The 25121-nt window shown below is 36.0% G+C and overlaps 1 protein-coding gene across 1 annotated transcript in view; it reads left to right on the top strand.

The window, feature by feature from the left end:
* Positions 1-13922, top strand: part of grin3a (glutamate receptor, ionotropic, N-methyl-D-aspartate 3A) — a 28151-nt gene extending 14229 nt beyond the window's left edge. The window contains exons 3-9 of the mRNA XM_051121020.1: positions 2329-3379; positions 3482-3627; positions 5828-5943; positions 6041-6192; positions 8398-8562; positions 8722-8792; positions 13061-13922. Coding sequence (XP_050976977.1) covers positions 2329-3379; positions 3482-3627; positions 5828-5943; positions 6041-6192; positions 8398-8562; positions 8722-8792; positions 13061-13397 — 2038 coding nt within the window. The 3' untranslated portion in view covers positions 13398-13922. The remainder of the gene's footprint in view (positions 1-2328; positions 3380-3481; positions 3628-5827; positions 5944-6040; positions 6193-8397; positions 8563-8721; positions 8793-13060) is intronic.
* The last annotated feature ends 11199 nt before the right edge of the window (positions 13923-25121 follow it).

Raw genomic sequence — 25121 nt, forward strand, 5'->3', positions numbered from 1 at the left:
TAATCAGTTTTAGGGAAACTACTATGAGCTTCTAGCTTTCCAAGTTATTTGAGGTGGTTAATCTATAGATATACAGTTGAGGTTAAACGTTTACATACACCTTGCAGAATCTGCAAAATGTTAATTATTTTACCAAAATAAGAGGGGTCATACAAAATGCATGTTATTTTCTGATATTTCACATAAAAGACCAGATATAGTTTACAAGAGAAAATAGTAGTTGAGTTTATAAAAATGACCCCATTTAAAAATTTACATACTCTTGATTTTTAATACTGTGTTGTTACCTGAATGATCCAACAGTTAAACTGCCTGCTGTTCTTCAGAAAAATCCTTCAGATCCCACAAATTCTGTGATTTTTCAGCATTTTTGTTTATTTGAACCATTTCTAACAATGACTGTATGATTCTGAGATCCATCTTTTCACACTGAGGACAACTGAGGGACTCATATGCAACTATTACAGAAGGTTCAAACACTCACTGATGCTCAAGAGGGAAACACAATGCATTAAGAGCCGGGAGGGTGAAAACTTTTGACCTGAATGAAGATGTGTATATGTTCCTTATTTTGCCTAAATATCTTTGTTTTTTTTGTTTTTTTTCATTCAGTACTGCCCTTCATAGGCTACAGAAGATACTTACATGTTTCCCAGAAGACAAAATAAGTTACATTTACTTTGAACTTTAAATTTAAAAAGTTTTCACCCCGGCTCTTAATGGATTGTGTTTCCTTCTGGAGCATCAGTGAGGGTTTGAACCTTCTGTAATAGTTGCATATGAGTCCCTCAGTTGTCCTTAATGTGAAAAGATGGATATCAAAATCATACAGTCATTGTTGGATTTTTCAAATACACAAAAATGCTATAAAAAAGACAAAGAATTTGTGGGACCTGGAGGATTTTTCTGAAGAACAGCGGGCAGTTTAACTGTTTAGGACAAACAAGGGGCACATGAACAACTAAACAAAAACACATCTGTGGATCATTCAGGAACAACACAGTGTTACGGGGACATTTTTATAAATTCAACTATTATTTTCTCTTGTAGACTATATGTAAACACATTTTATGTGAAATATCTTATTCAGGTCAGCACTAAATAAAAACTAACATGCATTTTGTTTGATTCCTCTTATTTTGGTAAAATAATTAACATTTTGCAGATCCTGCAAGGTGTATATAAACTTTTGACCTCAACTGTATGCTAGTAGTAAAAGTGACATTATCTAACTAAACTGGAGCCATTAAGAGGCACCATCTATCATATGATATAGCCTAGTTTATCTTTTGCAAACAGAACAGTATTTATACAACACAAAACAATAAGGATCTTGAATAAAAAGTGACAAAAAACAGCAGTGTTGCTGGAAAGAAGTTGCCTTTTAATAAAAAAAAGCTCCAACAACTATAGTCAACTACGACCATGCTGCTGCGAATGTGGCATGAAAGTCAGTACACTCTTCAAAAAAAGGTACAAAAGCTGTCACTGGGTTGGTGTATTTCAAAAGGTACACTTTTGTTTACTCCTACAATATACATATTAGTACCTTAAAGGTACATATTAATAACTAATGAGTACATATAGTACACACAGCCCCAGTGACAGATTTTGTACCATTTTCTTTCCAGAGAGTGTAGCACCATTTTATTGTCAGTTTACTATTTTGTCTTGTGTACTGATGGATAGTGCAAAGCAAAAGTCTATTCAAACCAAGAACGATAACTATAATGATAAGTATATTAGGATTCACACCAGTGCACAGTAGTGTTTATTATACGTGCACTTCAGTTTTGTTGTTTTGCTGCTTTAAATGCTTGAGCTCCTTAAAGCTGGATGGATTCTGATTACCTTTTCAACAGCTGAAAAAAAAAAAATTCAGAAAGTAAACAATGGCATTTCTGTGTATCGTTATTGTCTTCCCTATTCTCAAAGAATTTAAACAATTATTTAAACTTTATGGTTAAAGTTATTATCCATGGTGTAAACCAGGGGTGCCCAACCCTGGTCCTGGAGATCTACCTTCCTGGAGAGTTTAGTTCCAACCCTTATCAAACACACCTGTCTGTAATTATCAAGTGCTCCTTCAGATCCTAATTAGCTGGTTCAGGTGTGTTTGGTCAGGGTTGGAGCTGAGCTCTGCAGGAAAGTTGATCTCCAGGACCAGGGTTGAGCACCCCTGGTGCAAACGGACCTTTAGATCAAAGAAATCATGATATTAAAAAGTAAATCAGGTTCATTTTGTTTTGCCGTTGCATTTGTCAGAATTAAACTAAATGAACTTCTATGAATTGCATTGAATAAAATCTATTTTCTCCTAATTCTTAGATACATGGCCAACACGTATTTCGACGGCCTGAGCGGCTACGTCAATATTCAAGAGGAATCGACCATCATCTCCGAAAGCCATCACTTCATCTGGAATCTCCAGCATGACCCAATAGGCAAGCCCATGTGGACGCGCCTCGGCAGCTGGAAGCAAGGCAAAGTGGTTATGGATTACGGAGTTTGGCCTAATAAGAGACAGTCTCAGCCAGGAGCGGATTGGCGGCATTCCTCGCGCCTACACTTGCGCGTCGTCACCCTGGTAGAGCATCCGTTCGTCTTCACTAGAGATGTTGATGAAGAAGGCTTGTGCCCGGCCGGCCAGCTGTGCCTTGACCCCCTAACGAATGACACCGCCTTGTTGGAAAGTCTTTTTCAGGGTTTGCAAGGAGCCAACGACAGCGTCCCCATGGAGTTTAAAAAATGTTGTTATGGATATTGCATTGATCTTTTAGAGAAGCTGGCGGAGGACATGGGGTTTGATTTTGACCTCTATATCGTGGGAGATGGGAAGTATGGAGCTTACAAGAATGGTCGCTGGACGGGGCTGGTCGGGGACCTCATGAGCGGGGCGGCACATCTGGCCGTCACTTCGTTTAGCATCAACTCGGCACGCAGTCAGGTCATTGACTTCACCAGCCCGTTCTTCTCCACCAGTCTGGGAATCCTAGTCAGGACTAGGGATACGGCCGCACCTATCGGCGCCTTCATGTGGCCCCTGCATTGGAGTATGTGGCTGGGAATATTTGTGTCTTTACACGTGACGGCCGTGTTCTTAACCTTGTACGAATGGAAAAGCCCTTTCGGCATGACTCCGAGGGGAAGGAACAGAGATCGTGTCTTTTCATTCTCCTCTGCGCTGAATGTTTGCTACGCAATCCTATTCGGCAGGACTGCCGCCATCAAGCCACCAAAGTGTTGGACCGGCAGATTCCTCATGAACCTCTGGGCCATATTCTGTTTGTTCTGCCTCTCGACGTATACGGCTAATCTCGCCGCTGTTATGGTTGGTGAGAAAACCTACGAGCAACTCTCAGGTATACATGATCCCAAGGTAAGAGAAGAGATAAACTATCATTTTCAAATTATGACTGGCAGTCCTAAAGGTTTCAAATACACTTCCTGGTTGATGAAAATGGTCCTCTTGCTTTTCAAGCTCCACCATCCATCACAAGGTTTTCGCTTTGGAACCGTTCGGGAGAGCAGCGCTGAGGACTATGTGAAAAAAAGCTTCCCAGAGATGCATGAATACATGAGACGATATAATGTCCCTACAACCCCTGATGGGATAGATCATCTTAAGTAAGTCATAATCGTTATTGCAAAGTGGCATCGATCACTGAAGCTGCACTAATTTAGTGGATGCCCTCTACCATGTCCTTCTTAGATGGCTTTTGCTTTCTTGCAGTGTGGTTTCACTGTACAAGGCTACGAATAAATAGACTTGTTTGGATAATGTTTGGACTGTTTTGAAAACACATATTCCTATTCATTGCATGATCTGGGTGACTGCAAAACACACATTTTACATGCAAAACATATTCCTTCTTACACTAGCAGTCAGAAGTTTTTGAACAGTAATGTTTTATTTTTTATTTTTTTTAAGAAGTCTCTTTTGCTCACCAAGCCTGAATTCGTTTGATCCAAAGTACAGCAAAAACAGTAAAAATTGTAAATGTTTTTACTATTTAAAATAACTGCCTTCTATTTGAATATATATTAAAATGTAATTTATTCCTGTGATCAAAGCTGAATTTTCAGCATCATTACTCCAGTGTTCAGTGTCACATGATCCTTCAGAAATCATTCTAATATGCTGATTTACTGCTCAAGAAACATTTACGATGATGATGATGATGATTATTATTATTATTATTATCAATATTTGAAACAGTCGAGTACTTTTTTTTAGGATCTTTGATGAATAGGAAGATCTAAAAAATAAGATTTATCTGAAATAAAAACCTTTTGGCAAGGATGCTTTAAACTGATCAAAGGTGATGATAAAGACATTTATAATGTTACAAAATATTATTATTTCAGATAAATGCTGTTCTTCTGAACTTCCTATTCATCAAAGAAACCTGACAATATTCCACTCAACATAATAATAATAATAATAATAATGTTTTTTTGAGCAGCAAATTAGGATATTAGAATTTTCTCACCACAAGAATAGGAATAGGATTTCTCAAGGATGTGACTAGAATAATGATGCTAAAAATTCAGCTTTGAAATCACAGGAATAAATTACATTTTAAAATATATTCAAATAGAAAACGGTTATTTTAAATAGTAAAAATATTTCAGAATATTGCTAAAAATTTTACTGCTGTACTGTGGATCAAATAAATGCAGGCTTGGTGAGCAGAAGAGACTTCTTAAAAAAACAAAAAAATCTTACTGTTCAAAAACTTTTGACTGGTAGTGTACTTACTGCATGATTTTATTCAAATGCATTGCAGAAGCAGTGTGACAATACATGTAAAAACATATATTTCTACCTATTGCATGATCTGACGCATTTTAAATATCAAGCAATCCGTATGGCCAAAAAAAATATCATATATATATTGCATTTACTCAAAATTTTATTTGAAAAATATATTCAGGTTTAGAAATGTTTATATGTATTGCAGAATTGAAATGAAAACAACACAGATACTGTAGGCTGGGAAACAACAGTTCATGTTGGTGAAGCAAGCAGGTCATTTCTGTTATGCAGTACCTCTTGAACTCTTAAAATAAAATAAAAATGTAAGCTTGAGCTGTAATGTAGGGAAGTATTTCTTGACAAGGTCAGGGCACTTAAACCAAAAGATGTGTGAGCTAAAGTTGTTGCTGTTGCTTAGTGATGTATAGACAGGAAGGAAAGTTGAGGACATGAAAAACAAGTACTTGAAAATAAAATAAAATAAAATAAAATAAAATAAAATAGGTTTGGGTTTTTAATACTTACTAAATAGTAGGAAAGACCCAAGTAAATAAGCTAGTGCCAAGAGTCTCCAGATGTCACTTGAGTGTTCGACAGGCCACACTTAACTAAATTTAGAAGAGGTTTTCCTCCTTTCATATCCTCTGTTGCAAGTCTGAAACTCGTCTTTTGAGTTTCCACAACCTTCAGGGCATGATTTGATGCAGTCCTCAAATCAGACCGCATACTCCAAAATATTGCCACAGTGTATAATTCCTCCAAGCAGGGCAGAATGAATAGATTCCAGGAGAAGTAGATGAAATTTGCAATATTTTCCTAAGAAGGTTAACCAGGTCTCTCCTTTTAAATCAATCCAGCACGTGTTTTTGCAAGATAACATACTTTTTGAATTGCATAGGATAAACAAGGATGTAGCTGCCAATAGTAAATTGGGCTTATGAACTTTCCCTTCTGCAAGTGTGTAGGTATCAAAACATCACAACCAGTTTTAAAAGTTACTACAAAATGTGTGAATGCAGCAGATATGTGTGTCATTATGTAACAGCAAAGTGTTTGATGCTATTTCAGGGATGATCCCCAAAAGCTGGATGCTTTTATAATGGACAAAGCTCTTTTAGACTATGAAGTGTCTATTGATGCAGACTGCAAGATGCTGACAGTGGGAAAGCCTTTTGCAATTGAAGGCTAGTAAATGCTTCTCACTTGTTATTGTTTCTAAGTTATGGAGTGAATGATCTACTGTGCACATGCTGATAAAAAACACATTTCCCATCCATACAGGCTACGGCATCGGGCTCAAACAGAACTCTCCTCTGACCTCAAATATCTCTGAGTTTGTCAGTCAGTACAAATCTGATGGATTTATGGACATGCTGCATGATAAGTGGTATAAGGTGGTGCCCTGCGGTAAAAGAAGCTTTGCAGTCACAGAGGTGAGTCTGATAACTCAAAAATCAGAAATGTCATCGTATAAGTGTTATTTCGATTATGTTTACTCTACAAAGTGGTTAAATAGCTCTCAAAAGTACTAATATTTAGGTTACTAATATGCAAACTTTAGGGATAAACATTCTGTCTATCTATCTATCTATCTATCTATCTATCTATCTATCTACACTAAACAAAAAAAAGCACAATTTGTTGACTCAACTTAAAATAATTTGTTACCATGCTGCCTTAATTTTAAGTTCAGTCAACTCAAATAAGTTTAATTAACTTGAAATGTTAAGTTGTACTAAGTGAAACTTAAATACATTGCACAGCATAAATGAGTACACCCCCTCTGAATAAATAAAAAGATGTATTTTCTTAATGATCCTCAATATAATTCATGGGAAGATGGCCAAATTGAAATGTATTAAACATATACTTAAAAACAACCAAATATATGCCAATAATTTCTGTAAGATAAGTAAATTAGCCAATTTTGTTCAAATGAAGGATTGCAGAAATGACTACACCCTAGATGTAATTCAGCAAATGTATAATATTCTAGTGCTTAGTTTGTCCTCCAGAACTTTAAGTATACTGCTCTGATGCTTCTTGGCACGGAATGTACAAGTTCATGATAAATGTTCACATTTGTCCTGTTTAACTCCTGGAGGACGACCTCCTTAAATGCCCTGGTCTGTAATGGGGAGTGTTGCTCAGCTCGTCTCTACAAAATCCCCCACAGCTGCTCAAGAGTGTTAAGATTGAGTAAAATATATGTCCACTGAAAGATTTTCACCTTGGGAGAATGAATATCTTCATTGTCATGTTGAAAAAATGCCCAACAATGCAGGGAATGAGGAGAGGGTGGCATCTTCAGTTTCAGTTTTTGTATTATATCATACAGCTGTGTTTGAATTGATGACAGCATTGATAAAGCACAACTTCCTCACACCTTCAGCACTCATACATCCCTATAGAAGAGCTTTACTACCACTAAACGTCACTGTGGGAACCAGGCACGTCTCACTGTACTCCTCCTCTAGTAACACAAGAACATTTTGGATGCTTTTGAATCCAAAGTAATTGACTTGGTTTCTTAAGACCAGACTATGGATTCCCAGAAGTCTATATTTTGTAAATATGGGCCTTGGAAGAGGTTAAATGAGTTTATTGTGGTTTGGCTACAGTAGGAAATTCTAGTGGTGACAACAACCACTCATGTCAGTTTTGCAGGCTGTGTCGGACTCTGTGAGATAAAGTGTCACTTAGGCGGCTCTAAGATACTTGCATGATATTTCCCCGGCTCTTTTTCTAGCAACGGTTCACTCATTACTAAATAAAAATTTAAAGTGGAGACCTGATTATTCCAGGAGCCTTGTCACAAGTTCATTGTTTTTAAATGTTGGTGCTACTTCTGCTATATTTTCACACTTAAAACAATGATTTGGTATTCCTCTTGTACTATTGTCCTCTTTTATGCCAAGAAATAATTTTAACCTGGCAGTTCTCTCCCAAGTGCTTTCATTGTTGCCAGCATTAAGTCTGAGTATGATTCAGTAGGCTATAAAACATTTTTAAACTGTCAGGAAATTACTTGTTTAAAGGTTTTGATTCAATATACTTACCTATTGATCAAACATGGCCTTAAACCTACACTAACTCTTTTTTAGTTTTATTTAGTAACTTTCAGGAGGGTGTACTCATTTTTGCAACACAACATTGTATCACTTTGATAAGAAAATCTTATTTTGCTAAATAATTTTGACATTCTTTCTTTAGTAATTGATCAAGCAGGCTTGTTGGAACATTATATCTCCAAAGAGCCCTAATATGTCTTCTAAGTTAAGAGTAATTGCTGAATTTGTTAGATTTTAGAGGGGGTGTACTCATTTATGCTGTGCACTGTAGTTGAGTTGACTAAACAAACAAAAAATTGGTTTGTTAAACTTAAAAGCTGGGCTTGTTACCCAGCTGGCTTAAAATTGTAAGTTGAATCAACTCAAATATCTAAGCTGTCACTTAGTACAACTTAACATTTCAAGTTGACTAAACTTTTTTGAGTTGATTTTTAGGGCAGCTGGGTACAGTGTGTCTATCTATAGTACTAAATGGCTTGTTGACATATCCTTTTGAATCTTTTGAATTTCATCCGTGGCTGAACTATTCCTCTTTTCTAAACCTTGACTTTTTGTTGTCATCCTCAGACGTTACAGATGGGGATAAAGCACTTCTCAGGGTTATTTGTCATGCTGTGCATTGGAGTGGCCCTGTCTCTCCTCACCACTCTGGGTGAACACATCGTCCATCGCTGGCTCATACCCAGAATGCAGGAGTCGTCGCAGCATAAGTACTGGCTCCACACCAGTCAAGTGAGTTCATTTGCACAATTCCACACTGGTTTTATTAAACATAATTACATGTCATCTTGGTGACACGTCGTAGCATTAAAGCAGTGCTTTTCTCATTACTCACTTTGCAATTCTCTACGCTACTTTTCTTTAATAACACTTAATTTAATTGTTTTTCAGAGATTACATCGAGCACTTAACCCGACTTTCAAAGAAGACAAATTACAGACTGTGGCGAAGCCGGAGAAAAGGTAAACTGCTTTCATAACGAGGGAGTTTTAAATATGTCTAGCATTCAAGCAACTTTGAATTGAAGTGCTAAAGTGGCATTCTCAGGAAACTTCTATTTTCTATGCATTATACAAAATTAAATGTAAATGGTTTGATCTTTCTGACATCTTATGAATCAAGCAGAATTATTTTTTTTTTACAAGCTTTACCAGTATTTCAGTATATTTACACTTACATTGACATTGAGTTCTTTAATATGCTTTACTTATAACTGTATTTTCTTTAAAATATTAAATACTTCTGATAGATTATTAGTAATTAAAGACATCTTTAAAGCAATATTTGACTTAAAAAATTATCATCATTTACTGTATTTACCCTCATGGCACTCCAAGCAATCAGTGTTATTAAGTATTATTTATATACTATTACAAAACTGATTAATATTTCAAAATACACTATCAGTCAAAAGTTTTTGGACAGTAACATTTTTAATGTTTTTTTAAAGAAGTCTCTTTTGTTCACCAAGCCTGCATTTATTTGATCCAAAATACAGCAAAAGCAGTAATATTGTGAAATATTTTTAATATTTAAAATAACTGCTTTCTATTTGAATATATATTAAAATGTAATTTATTGCTGTGATTTCAAAGCTAAATTTTCAGCATCATTTCTCCAGGCTTCAGTGTCACATGATTCTTCAGAAATCATTATAATATGCTGATTTGCTGTTCAAGAAACATTTTGTTATTATTATTAACATTATTATCAATATTTAAAACAGCTGAGTAATTTTTTCAGGATTCTTTGATGAATAGAAAGATCCAACGATCAGCATTTATCTGAAATAAAAAGCTTTTGTAACATTATACACTATACTATTCAAAAGCCTGAAGTCAGTATAATCTTTGTTTGTTTGTTTGTTTGTTTTTAATTATAGAAATCAATACTTTTATTTAGCAAGGATGCTTTAAATTGATCAAACGTGATGATAAACACATTTATATTGTTACAAAAGATTTCTATTTCAGATAAAATCTGTTCTTCTGAACTTTACATTCATCAAAGAAACCTGAAAATATTCTACTCAGCTGTTTTCAACATAATAACAATAAAAATAAATGTTTTTGAGCAACAAATCAGAATATTAGAATGATCTCTGAAGGATCATGTGACTGGAGTAATGATGCTAAAATTAGCTTTGAAATCACAGGAATAAATTACATTATATAAAATATATTCATATAGAAAACAGCTATTTTAAATGGTAAAAATATTTAGTTTATAATAGTTTTTACTGTACTCTGAGTTGTACTTTGTACTGTAAGCAGAAGAGACTGCTTACAGTACAAAAAAAAAAAAAAAAAACATTAAAAATCTTACTGTCCAAAAACTTGGTAGTGTACGTGACTGGTAGTGTGCCTTTTATTTTTATATATTCTGTTTTAAATTAATAGTATTTAATTTAAATTTAATTTTAGTAATTATTGTTATAAGTTATAAAATGCTGATTAGACAGCATGATTATTGCACAGGTGTGCCTTAGGCTGGCCACAATAAAAGGCAACTCTAAAATATGCAGTTTTACTGTATTGGGGGGTCCGGGGGGGTCCGAAAACCAGTCAGTATCTGGTATGACCACCATTTGCCTCACGCAGTGCAACACATCTCCTTCGCATAGAGTTGATCAGGTTGTTGATTGTGGCCTGTGGAATGTTGGTCCACTTCTCTTCAATGGCTGTGTGAAGTTGCTGGATATTGGCAGAAACTGGAACACGCTGTCGTATACGCCGATCCAGAGCATCCCAAACATGCTCAGCGGGTGACATGTTCGGTGAGTTTGCTGGCCACGCAAGAATTGGGATGTTTTCAGATTCCAGGATTTATGTACAGATCCTTACAACATGGGGCCGTGCATTATCATGCTGAAACATGAGGTGATGGTCGTAGATGAATGGCACAACAATGGGCCTCAGGATCTCGTCACGGTATCTCTGTGCATTTAAAATGCCATCAATAAAATGCACTTGTGTTCGTTGTCCATAACATATGCCTACCCATACCATAGCCCCAACGCCACCATGGGCCACTCGATTCACAGCGTTGACATCAGCAAACCAGTCACCCACACAACGCCATACACGCTATCTGCCATCTGCCCTGTACAGTGAAAACCGGGATTCATCTGTGAAGAGAACACCTCTCCAAAGTGCCAGATGCCATCAAATGTGAGCATTTGCCCACTCAAGTCGGTTACGACGACGAACTGCATTTAGGTCGAGACCATGATGAGGACGACGAGCATGCATAAGCTTCCCTGAGACAGTTTCTGACAGTTTGTGCAGAAATTCTTTGGTTATGCAAACCGATTGTTGCAGCAGCTGTCCTGGTGGCTGGTCTCAGACGATCTTGGAGGTGAAGATGCTGGATGTGGAGGTCCTGGGCTGGTGTGGTTACACGTGGTCTGCAGTTGTGAGGCCAGTTGGATGTACTGCCAAATTCTCTGAAACGCCTTTGGAGACGGCTTATGGTAGAGAAATGAACATTCAATTCACAGGCAACAGCTCTGGTAGACATTCCTGCAGTCAGCATGCCAATTGCACGCTCACTCAATACATTGTGCTGTGTGATAAACTGCACATTTTAGAGTGGCCTTTTATTGTGGCCAGCCTGTGCAATAATCATGCTGTCTAATCAGCATCTTGATATGCCACACCTGTGAGGTGGATGGATTATCTCAGCAAAGGAGAAGTGCTCACAAACACAGATTTAGGCAGATTTGTGACCAATATTTAAGAGAAATAGGCCTTTTGTGTACAAAGTCTAGATGAGTTCAGCTCATGAAAAATGGGGGCAAAAACAAAAGTGTTGCATTTATAATTTTGGTAAGTGTATATATATATATATATATATATATATATGTAATTTCAGTACATATGTAAGTTCAGACCCAAAACCCTCTAAAAGGTAAAAAATGAGATAATAATACTGAGTGAATGCTCTCAACACATATTATATGTCCATAAAATACTTTTACTTCAAACTTGCTAAATCCCAGCCTCAGCCCAATTAGAACTAGCAGTATTCAGGTAGAAAACCTATATATATATATATATATATATATATATCAGGGTTGGGGTCAATTCAGGAATGAACTCAACAATTCCAATTCAAAGAAGGAAATGGAATTGGAATTGGAATTCAACAACAATTACAGGAAACAGAGTTGGAATTGAATTGGAATTACAGGAAGTGGAATTTAATTCAGGGAAATTCCACTGAATTCCGTTTATTGCTGTTTCTGAGCATTTATTTGTGATTGCATTTAGAGACATAGATTTGAACTTTATTTATGATGCTTTACAAATACCAGGTAATGTAGGAAATAGAGTTGATCAAATGCAAGTAAATAAAAATGAGAACTGTACATTATGAATTAATAATTGAATGACAGTGGTGATAAGTTTCTGGATGTACTATACATTCAATATATGATTACCACATAATATATGTCTCAACTCACAAAAAAATGAGTCATGTTCATTCATGTATTTCATTCAGTTTTTATTGCATCGAATTATCATAATTTCCTGAAAATTGTCATCGCTAAGATTGCATCTCTCAGGCCTAAATATCTCAAGTGGAATTTAGTGGAATTTATTTGATTTCAATTCTGTTTCCTGACATTCCAATTCAATTCCAATTCCATTTCCTGTCAGCTGCATGCAATTCCAATTCCAATTCCATTCCAGGAAGTGAATTGGAATTTACCATTCATTCTCAATTCAATTCATGAAAGGCCCCAACCCTATATATATATATATATATATATATATATATATATATAATTTTTTTTTTATTTATTTTGAAGAATGTTATTGTTGCTATTTTCAATGTAACTACAAGAAACTATCAAAAATGCCATAAAGCACCGTAAAAGTAGCATGACTTTTGAAGTCATTATCTGTTGAATTTTGTCAGAACAGTTTTGTGAAACAGATCGGGCAGTTCTTTGGAAGATTTGACATACAGGAACACTTAATTCACGATCGCTGGATTGGCAAGGAAAGCTAGGTTAGACGTGAAGATTTTCAGTGATCTATGACTCACCCAAAGCTGTTATTTGGCTTCAGAACACTTGGTATATAACACACCAGTAAAAATAGACCAGTTTTGCTCATATGCATGGAAATGAACCAGCCTTTTCATCAAAATAAGCTTACATAGCATGCTTCTAATATTTCTGTTTATATACTGATCTTGTGATATCATTCTTGTCCTGATTAAGCTGCAATGTTGGAAACAACCAACAAATGCCGTGGAACTCTTTGGGAACCTCCAACTGCAACAGACGAAAACTGTCCAATCAAGAGGGACAACAAAACGACCTGGAATGTACACACTGTAAAGAGCTGCTGTCCCCACAGGACAAGAGACAGCTTCCCTTACAGGCCACATCGAACGGAAGAACCGATTTACTGGGCCTTTCCCAGAACCCCATAGTACAGGAATTGACAGACCTGGAAACACAAATACAGCTTATCAAAAAGCAACTACAGCTTGCCATGAAGAAGAAAAAAGAGCTGGAACAGTATCAGAAGACAAAGACTTCAACCGAGTCCTAGACCTGTGGGAGATTTAGCTGGAGTTTTATGGGTTACATTGTTCAAAGGCTTGGACCTACTGGTTGATTATTTCAGTTGCGGCTCCTAAGGGAAGCAGGACTTTCTGTGCACATTCTCTGAAGTCCTTTTTTATTTAGATTTTTTTTTAGTTTTTTTAGTTTGATTCCTCATTGAATTGAACTTGAAAAAAGGACAGAAGAGAAGAAAAGAAGTTGAGTTAAAATTGGATATAAGCGGTGTGTATTCCTGTATTCCCAGAAGTTAGATTCTGAGGATGCCTTGTTTTTATGCGGCGGCGTGAAAAAGACAGTGCGTAACAGCCTAAAGGGAAGATATTTATGTGTCAAAATGACATTTATTTAAGGTGTCAAACTGTGATGTATGATAGTGTCTCCTGCATATTGATACACAGAGCTGAGAACAGTTTTTAAGAAGAAAGCTGCGCCGTCGTCTCTGGAGTTGTAACGAGAAAGTGTTAACCTTGAACACATGCTGTTAACCTTGAATTGTTATGTTTCTATGAATTAAAATGGCTTTGAGATATATTTCTGTGAGATTAAGTTCTTTCAGATCTTCTCAAATTAGTTTTTAATGTCTATTTGCAATATAATGGACTGAAAGAGCTTTGACTAAAAGGTGAGATCTGGTGAGATGATGATGAAACAAATGGCTTTGTAATTCTGATTCAAAATAACATTTACAGTACCTTCATTTTTTAAAGTAATATTTATAAACAAACAACAAAACTGTGTTGAATGTCTTAATTTTAATTTTAATTTTAATTTTAAGTTTTCCAAAAAAACTACAATATTTTTCCTGCTTGCAAGTGTTGTGATCGAGACGTATATGTAGTGCTGGGTAGTAACTTATTTTGTGGAATCATATTATGTTTAATATACTACTAATATGAACACGTTAATTCAGTTGGCTCGAGAAAGCCAATTTACTGAAATGCTATTTCAACTTCTTCTTCTTCTTCGGAGACTAAAATGATCATCTCTTACTCCTCCTAGAGCTTTAACTCTTCAAACTCCAAACTCAACCCAGCTCGACTGATCTGAACGAGTTGCTATATCTTTTCTAACTGATCGGACTTACAGTTTTTCTACAAATGACGATTAAAATTGGGACAAATCCCATAGACAGAATGTTCAAATGAGCAAACACTATTCAAACTCCAACCTCAATCCCTTGAGACTCAATCAAACTTCCCTTCTATGTACTATATTTCTAATCCAATTAAACTCATTCAACTCATTCTATCTATCTAACTTGCTAATCATGCTAGTAACTTGTTAATCATGCTAGAAACATACTAGCAACATGGTAATCATGCTACCAATGTGCTAATAACTTGCTAATCATGCTTGAAACTTGCTAATCATGTTAGAAACATGCTAGTAACATGCTAACCATGCTAGTAACAGACTAGCAACATGCTAGTAACATGTTAATCATGCTAGAAACAAGCTAGCAACATGTTAACGACATGCTAACAATTTCTTATCATGTTAGAATAAGACTAGCAACATGCTAGTAACTTCACAATCATGCTAGAAACATACTAGTAACATGCTAGTAACTTGGTAATCATGCTAGAAACATACTAGCAACATGCTAATCATGCTAGCAACATGTTAATAACTTGCTAATCATGCTTGAAACTTGCTAATCATGTTAGAAAACATGCTAGTAAAATGCTAACCATGCTAGTAACAGACTAGCAACATGCTAGTAACTTATTAATCATGCTAGTAACAGACTAGCAACATGCTAGTAACTTCACAATCATGCTAGAAACATGCTAACAACATGTTAACAACTTGTTAATCATGCTAGCAACATGCTAGTAACTTGCTAATCATGCTAGTAACTTGCTAATCATGCTAGCAACTCGTTAATATTAGAAACATGCTAATCAACTTGCTAATCATCCTAGAAACAAGCTAGCATCAGATTAGCCTTCAAGCTTTAAGCTTTAAAAGTACTTTAAACTACAAGGGTTTGTGAGTGTAATGAAAAGCTAACATTTAATTGCTGGGTCAAAACAACCCAGATGACGGGTCTGTCCATATTTTATGTCCAGCATAGGGTTGTACTTAACCCAGCAATTTTTACAGTGTGTTTAAATCAATGTGACTCTAAAAGAACTCTAAAAGTAACCCAAAAGCCAAAATGTATTACATTACTAATTACAATTTTTGTCATGTACTTTAGAATCAGTAACAGATTACAATTTGTGAGTAATCTACCCAGCACAGCAAATACTGTATGTTAGAGCTTGAATCAGATCCCAAGGCAGAAGAAATTGAAACAACGCAAGCACAAATGCAACAGTCTATATCAGTATGGTGATTGCTGTTGCTTGATTAATTTTCTGCATATAGTTTTAAATTACTGTTATTACCCGTTGTGTTACAAATGACGCTGCATGCACTCATGTATACTGATTTTATTAGCAACACTCAAAGGATGATACCCTTGATGTCTTAATAGCATTTAGCACTGAGTTGACACTTATTAAAAACACAATGTAAGATTAAAAATTAATGTACTTACCTGCGTTACCTCAGAGGATAAAATGATTGGCACTGCAGTATCTTTCATTAAAAGATGTTAAAATAATGTTTAAAATAATTTACATTCAGTCCATTGTCTCGCAATTATCTTTCAGTTGCTCAGGCACATCATTAAATGTAAACTTCACCCATGAATTCCTAATGCTCATCTTTAGGAAGGCTATGCAAAAAAATGTTCTCCACATCCACTGACAGACCAGTTCTGGAGAGTCCTGTTGAAATTGCATGTACAGCATAGTGAACTCTTCCACCTACGCAGGTAAACCCCAAAAGAGAGAGAAAAACTGAGAGATATACTTGTTTGGAAAGGGTTACAAAGCCATTTCTAAGCTCATTGGACTGCATCAAACAATGCAAGCCTTTTCTAAATGGAAAAGGGTAGGACTCAGGGTAGTGGTTACTTGGGACACATCATCTGGAAAGTTTCAAAAGATGAAATAAACCCCCCAAAAAAAATCTTTTAAGGAACTTCAGGCATGGGTTCATAATTCAATAATAATGCAACGTGCGGGATGTTAAGCAAGTCAGGGAGATAGATCTACCTGTTTATTAAAGTAACAGAGTAAACAAAAGATCAGAAATACTGGAAAACAATGAACAGAGATCATTAGCAATGAATTACTATGAAAACTCAGCAAATAGAGCAGACAGAACACCATTTTGGCAGTATGAGGATGTCTGTGGAGACTTGTTGTTTCACTAATGTTCATTTACATTTCCACAGGGTTAATAAAAAGGAAGTTTATTAACCCTGTGAAAATGTAAATGAACATTAGTGAAACAACACGTCCCCACAGACATCCTCACACTGCCAAAAATATGTTTCTATTTGTGCAATATCACATCCCATTTGAAATTTTTGCTCTCCAAAAAAGCAATGTCAAAAGAGAATATCAAACATCACAATCTTTTCATGTCACTGTATGATCATTCACACAGATCTTGTTCAGTAGAATAGGGAACAAACATAAGAACACAAGCAGGCAAGATATGATTTTCAGCAGATGTTAAAATGCTCCTATTATGCCTTTTCAAATATGACCTTTCATGCAGTGTGTCATCTAGCTGTATGTGAACATAAACTATCTACAAAGTTGTGAAGCCGACAGTGCACGACACATCAAGTTATTGTCTATCAGAAAAAAAAAGAGTTGGTTCACAATCGCCTGAACGAGTCGTCAGGAATTCTAATCTTTTTCTGTTACGGCTGTACGTCACAAAGTAACACATTTGCATAATGTCCGCCCACACTCTACATTACGAACAACTTGCCCGCCCACAAACACAGTAAAATTTCCATGTGGTTTACGTCATTTCGAGAAGACGCTGTATCCTAAGTACAATGCGGGATTCACCAAAGGCTTGCTCTTAAAAGATGGATCGGTGCCCAGTTTATTTGGACCGGCTTGCTCCTCTGTACCTCTACCTGTAAGTGTGATTAATAATTGATGGTTGTATTTTCTAGCGATCGTTCAAAATACATAGTTGTGTGTTACGTCGTGCAACATCTTGGATGACATGGGGGTGAGTAAATTATCAGGACATTTTTATTCTGAAAGTGGAGTAATCCTTTAAAATGTGTTACTCTCATGTAATGTTACTCTGTATCATGCAAAATACATATTTAGTTGTGTGTGTTGTGTTTGCTCCGCGCAGCTCGTAGGTCTCTGGCTAACCGGCTGACAGCTTTATCTGTTCATTCGCTATTGTCTAGAAATGTGTTGATGAATAGTGAATGTTTGTCGTTGTGATTATTTGAAGTTCTGATAAAGAATAGAACAATACATTGGTGTACAAGCTGCAGTGATTTATTAATACATTTCTGCGTTGGGTTGACGCATATACTATGGCTGTTTAGATGTTGTTGTTTACCACCGAGTTGTGGGCAAAAGTAACGGTGATGGGCGTTCCGTGTTTGAAATTCGCTGCACACAGCAACGTTAAACCAATCACAAAAGACCGGGTCATCGGACCAATCACAGCAGATTAGTGTCACGCAAAGGAGTGGTTTGGACAAATTATTCATTTTAACGAACCGTTTGGGAGTCGTTGAGCAAATAAGGTAAAAGTAAATGCATATTATAAGACAATACAAGTGTTTTTTGACCTTGCATGCATGTCAGCTTGTTGTTGGGGACTCCCAAAACCAAAATATGAACCCTTTATAATCCATAACAGGGGCACTTTAATTATCACAAAGACTGAATGTGAATCCTCTATAGGCAAAGTGTGCTCCACTGTGGCATAGTTAAACCATCCTAACCCTTCAACTCACTGCTGCTTCAGTGCCCTGCTACATGAACTATCTGCATCTGAAGCCCTTTGGATATTTATTACAGATTTAAGTCAGCTTTTTATTCTCTTTGTATAATAATGACTTGAATCGTGATTTGAATGGCTAAAGAAGCTGAAATCAAAGACATTGGGATTCACTGGTCTGTTAATGACTGCAAGTCATTCAAACCCTGAAGCAGCAAACAACCCAACACTTTCACTCTCAAACTCTGCACAGCTGGTATGAGGATTTGATGCTGATGGGCAATGATTTGTTTACTCCACACTTAATGCTATGTTCATTCAAAGTTTGCTGTGAAGGGTTTTATTTGCCCATATAACTACAGAACTAAACTCAAAGTTTTCACAGACTGCCCTCCTTTGGCCATATCTCATGTGCATGTGAAGATAAGTGTGCTACATTTGACAGGACAGGTCAAACCTGCATTGAATGAAAAATTTCCTTTGGAAGTGTTCTTGATTCTCTGACTGACATGCTCATGGCGCTACCATAGACTGTAAAAAATATGGACGTAGTGTCCGTGACGTCACCCGTAGGTTTCTGAGGAGCATTTTGAAGCTCTTAGTGGGCGGGAGTCGGCCGTCGCAATCTTGGAATCGCGTCACTGCACGTCACTCCTGGATAATCGAAAATGGGCAAAGCGGCGGGACGTGGGTGGAGCCGGTTGCTGAAACCACGCCCACCTAGTGCGACGGTGGTGACAGCATTGGCAGTCCACCTGTCACTCAAGTGGCCACGCCCTAAATTATGCAGAACTTTAAGTCTTAATATAATTTAAACGGATGAAAATTCACCCCCCTCACAGTTGACATGAAGAGCAAAACTAGCTATATAGACCAAAACCACATTTTGTACCAGGCTGTAAACATATTTTTTCTGCTGTAAAGTTGGGCATTTTAACATGGGGAGTCTATGGGATTGACTCCCATTTGCAGCCAGTCTCTAGCAGCCAGTCGATGAATTGCAGTTTTAGTCACTTCCGTGTTGGCTTCAAGAGGGAGACCGGGAGGTTGCTGCTTGGGCGCTTCTGAACATATAACCTGATCTTATGGGAAAACACAGGGTGAATTCAGGTTAAGTGGGTTGTTTAAGCTTGATTGTACTGTGCTGAATGAGATTACACGTTCAGAGCTGGTGTTTAATTAAAGGGATACTGTTTCTTTAAATGATTAAATAGTTTTGGATCACACCTTGGCCTTACTTTTTGACTTACTACCTTTTATGTATCTATATCTATATCTATATCTATATCTATGTTTATCTGTTGAGAAAGAATTCATGAGTGTGCAGTCAGTAAATTCAAGTCAGATGTGGAAGAAAAGAAAAAAAGGAGAGCAGAAAGGAAGGTGAGGCATGAAGGTAAATCTGAAATTAAAAAAAAAAAGAAAAAGGATGAGAGCAGCAAGATATATAAATGCAGTATAAAGTTTAAAATGGTTAAGTAACAGAAAAAAAGATGGTTAAATGGTTAAGTAACAGAAAAAAAGATTTACAACATTACATTTTAAATGTTTCTCATCAAACTCAATGTCAGCACAACACATTTCAGTTGTTTTAAAATGTATGCATGAATTAAGTGAACTTATGCATTTTATCGTATGAATTTTACTGTTTATGTTTTGGGGTTTGTTAAATGTAAAACATTACTGTTTGATAATATGTGTTAATAAATATGTGAGCCTGGACCACAAAACCAGTCATAAGTAGCACAGGTATATTTGTAGCAATAGCCATAAATACACTGCATGGTCAAAATTATCTTTAATGGCAAAAATCATTAGGATATTAATTGAAGATTATGTTCCATGGCATTCCTGCCATAAATATATCAAAACTTAATTTAGGATTTGTAATATGCATTGCTAAGAACTTAATTTGAACAACTTTAAAGGTGAATTTCTCAATATTTTGATTTTTTTGCACCCTCAGATTCCAGATTTCCAAACAGTAGGGCAAATATTGTGCTATCCTAACAAACCAAACATCAATGGAAAGCTTATTTATTCAGCTTTTAGATGATGTATAAATATCAATTTAAAAAAAAAAAAAAAAAAATGACCCATACTACTGGTTTTGTGTTCCAGGGTCACATGTGTACAGTATCTCGGTGTTAACTGGTATACAGTAGCGATCAAAGTTAGAGAACCACCTATAATATTTTAATTTCAAGGTCACTGCCTAGTGGAAGGACAGTTTTTAGGCATATTTCATAAATGAATTGTATTCTTAAGCACAGTATAAAAAACTTAAATGAGATATTTGAAAAAGAACAACTGAATAATTGGTATTAACCGCACCTGATGCTAATTTCCTTAAGTATATGACAAACCATATTTAACTGGCAGCATTCCTTCAACTTTCACTGAGATTGTGGGCCAATCGAAGGTGACTGAAACCCTGGGATGACTCTTTCAGCCTTTGCAGTAGAAGTTGGCCATTGTAAATCTGTGATTTCTCTAATATTGCAGGTATATAATGAGACTAATTCATTCAAGTCCCCCAAAAAGGCTGGTCATCCATGTAAGACAAATGCATGAGAGGACAGGATAATGCACAGACTCAAATGGGGAATGGGTTCAACACTGCAGCTGGAATTGCTTGCTAGTTCAACACTAAACAGAGTATGGATCTGTCTCGGGATATTTAAGAGAAGTCAGACAAGTCACTTCAGAATAAGGGTCTGTACACTTACTACTAATTTCTGACAGCTGTAACCCACCAAAATTTTTGTTGTAATCCTCTTTTGTGCTACAGTGGTTACTGTTCTCTTTTTTGATCACTGTGAATTTCTTTGGATTTGTCAAACATTTCAGAAGAACAGCGGTATACTTAACTAATGTTCCTTCAAATGTTAAGATTAACATTATTTCCGAAAAAATCAAGTATTTATAGATTGTTCTCTAATTTTGATTTCCACTGTATACCTTCCAAATAACATATTACACAACTGAATTCAAAGGAAAATTAATTTGCATTCCCCAGAAAAATGAGAAAGCACCCTTGGAATAAACTGTGCACTTCTACTGGATTTTCTACTGCACTTCTACTAGACATTTACTGGACAAAAATAAAGTAACAAGGGGAACATAACTCACTGTAACAAAGTTAAAGTCAGAGTTCTTTGTCATTAGAAATGTGCTCAAGTAAGACTTAAAGATCCCACCTTTAAATGTACTCTTAAAAGTTAAAAACTTCTTAAATATTTCAAAGTTATTCAAGAAAAAGCCTAATGCCATCTATTATGCCGGGGACACTTTCATAATAATCCTATTATTGCTTGAAGGAATATGACAGAGTGGTGTTAGATGTGAAATGACTAGCTGCTATGAATAAGACTGCAATGCTGAAAGTTTGGCCATGTTTGAATCTATTCATTCCTTTTAATACTTCTGTTTCATCTGAAATATATTGTGAATAATACATTTAATCTTTTTTTTTGCTAAGTTGTGCTTGTATATTCCTTCTTGATACCAGCAGGTAGCAGGTATAGGCAATGCAGATTTTAGAGTTTCTATGTTCCATAGTTTTCTAAGAAACTTTCTGAAAACTTTGTATCTCATGATAGTAAATTTTTCAGGAGTATAGTATTGAATGGATTTTTCCAGCTCTATCATTTATTTTAAGCACAAGGTTCTTGCCCAGTGAGCCACACAATACAAAACCTATTTTTATTGTAACTTTATGAAGCTTCTTAAAGTATTGAACAGATAAATGGATTGCAATAAAAGATATACAGTATAGAAACGTAGACTGGCAGGTATTTTATTTTGTTTATATAAACAATTGTAGTGTTGTGAGTTTTCTAGTAACTGTTTAATCAACTTTTCTTTGTGTTTCAAGATTAAAATGGTTTCTGAAAAATGTGTTAAACAAACAATTGTTTGCATTGTTTTATTTTAAGTGAACCATCTTTGTTTACTTTATGAAAGTGAAGAAAAATATCTATTTTTGTTATACATATGTCATTGGTAATGGACCGGTGCTCTCTCAGAACAGCCTGTGACTGGAGAAACTCAACTGAAACTCAGTGAAACTGAAGGCATGTGTGTTGATTGTGTGTCCTCTGTCAATAAACTGCAAACTCACTTCCCAAAAGAACCTGGTGCCAATAGTCCTTTTGTGGTGCTAGGTGAAATCTACTACAAAAGCCTATTTAACAGAAAAAACTAGATTCTTATTTGAATAGAGAACAATATGGGCAACAACGTCATTCTCTGCTTTGTTCTATTTACCTATAAATAGCCTAGCCAAGTTGTGTCTACCATTGTACCATCACCAGTGGCTCTTAACGTCAGTATTGCCAAACCTTTGTAACGTCATTTTAAAGCAATTACTTTCAACAAGTCAAAACAACAGCAGCATATAAAGCAACACCCATTTATAAGACATCATTTTTTAGACATCTGACTTTCTTTCCTTCACTCTAAAAAAACGTTTGGTTTAAACAACCCAATTTGGGTTATTTTGGTAAGCCAGCTGGGTTAAATTTTTGACCAGACATGCTGGGTTGTTTTAATTAACTCAAATATTGAATGAAAATTACTACTGCTGGCATAAAATGAACCAAAAATAGGTTGGAAATTAAAAAGCAGACACATAATTACTAGAGGCAACAGTAATAATCAAAACGTGAACATTTATTAATAGAGTATGGGAACGTGACATCAGCAATGCACGGCATTCTGGGACTTTTGGAACATGGACACTACAGTCTAGACTGGGTAATAGTGGAGGTAGATGATAAAATTTATATTGCACATTTTAAAACACATTAGAATGGAGGACGCTTGATGTGACATGAACTGCCATATCTGCTGTCATGACCGGAGTGGAGAACGGATCTAAAATGAAGCACAGTTTTATGCTTTTCAGCTTGAAACAACACAATGGCGAAAGCCATTTGTAAGTGCTCACGCTATAACACGTTTGGAAATGTAATTTAATCTGTGATATGACTCATTGTGATCACTGTCATTGTTCATGAAGCAACTCATCTGATTTACTGTTCAACAGCTCTTTGTAAGAAACTGTGTATTTGTCCGATTAAAGTCCAGTAAAACTTATTGCACTTCATCCCTTAATGAAATTAGGGCGATATGATATATGATTAAATGGTTTACTTTACTTAGGAATATTTATTCATGGATTTGTGTTACACCACCACCTGCATCGTCTTTACACACAGACTAAACTTACTAGAGAAGTGTGACATAATGTACAGTACTGTGCAAAAATCCTAGGCCACTAGTATTTTCATCAGCTAAAAAATGTTTTAAAGTCAGTTAAAGTCAGTCTTTTGCTGTAGTGTGTCAGTAGGAAATATCAGTTTACATTTCTAAACATTCATTTTGCCTTTAATTATAATAATCCAGTGAGATTTCTGTATGGAGCACAGGCTGTTGTCACACTCCTTGTGCAAACAGAGATGTGATCTCTCCATCATTCAATCCAGTCTGTCTAAAGAAACAGAAAAAACGGAGACAGACTAAATCCAGAAGAACTGTGGCAACATCTCCAAGATGCTTTAAGAGACCTACACCTACAAAGCTACAGTACTGTTCAAATTTTTAGACAGTTAGGCACATAAAACGAAGATGCTGTCAAAAACAATGTCATAAATAGATTTTCTTTATCAGTGAACTTCTATTAACTAAACTAAATAAGCATTTGATGTGACCATCCTTTGCATTTAAAGTAGCTTTTGAAGATGTTGCCACAGTTCTTCTGGATTTACTCTGTTTCAGTTTGTTCTGTGTCTTCATGTCATTCCAGAGACAGACTGGATGATGGTGAGATCAGATCTCTGTGTGGAGCACTGGCTGTTGTCAGACTCCTTGTGCAAACAAAAATCTCACTAGATTATTACAATTAATGGCAAACAGAATGTTTGGAAATGTAAACTGATGTTTCCTCCTGACACACTACAGCAAAAGATAGAAATAACTTACTTTAAACCATTTTTTAGCTGGTGAAAATACTAGTGGCCTAAGACTTTTGCACAGTACTGTACCTCTGTAAATAAATGCAATTTAAATTCACACACTTTAATGCTTGTTGAATGGAACATATACGCTGTCTTCGAACTGTAATCAGGGTGGAAAATTTCAAGTTCGCAGGGCACTTACTTTTGAATGGAACAGAGATCTGAGATACACACAAAATGTGCAGAGCAGTGGTTCACTTACACGATCAACTGGGAGTTTATTTTATCTGGCAGAAATATCAGTGCCACCTAGTTACTAAAAACTGCAAAAGAGAAATTAATTTGGTCCTGTGTGTGGTACAGTAGAAGGCGGCCGCATGATTTCTGTGAGTGTGTATGTGTCTTGTTCTGGCCACACGACTGAGTGCTCAAATGAACGCAATGGATTCCAATATTACATTTATTCTAAGCAAGTGCAAGCAGTTCTTAAAAATATTAACGCAAATACAGTCGTTTTTTCCTCTAGTGATTTGTGTTTATTGTCATTGTACTTAGCGTGTCCTAAAACATGGCAGCAACTACCCAGGATGCAGTGCACAGTGACGTAGATTCCCATTCTCTATAACTGAAAACACCCATGGACAAAAATATGACAAACTGAATTATGCAGCATAGTTTTCAACGTTGCATACATTTAAACTCATTTAACAAGCATTTTAGAAAAAAAAAATATATATAAAATTTAAAAGTAATATTTTACTTCAAGTGTATTAAATGGTTATCAAGGGTGTACTTGTAAGGATAGAAATGTGTACGCAGCATGTGTACATAGCATGGAGACTGTGTTTAAATATGAGTTGGGTTCATAGGTTCACCACGAGGTCATATTATGATTATTGAATTATTTTGCTGGGATAGGACTGAGG

Source organism: Labeo rohita, chromosome 10, assembly GCF_022985175.1.
Source record: "Labeo rohita strain BAU-BD-2019 chromosome 10, IGBB_LRoh.1.0, whole genome shotgun sequence".
In the NCBI taxonomy this organism is placed as follows: Eukaryota; Metazoa; Chordata; class Actinopteri; order Cypriniformes; family Cyprinidae; genus Labeo; species Labeo rohita.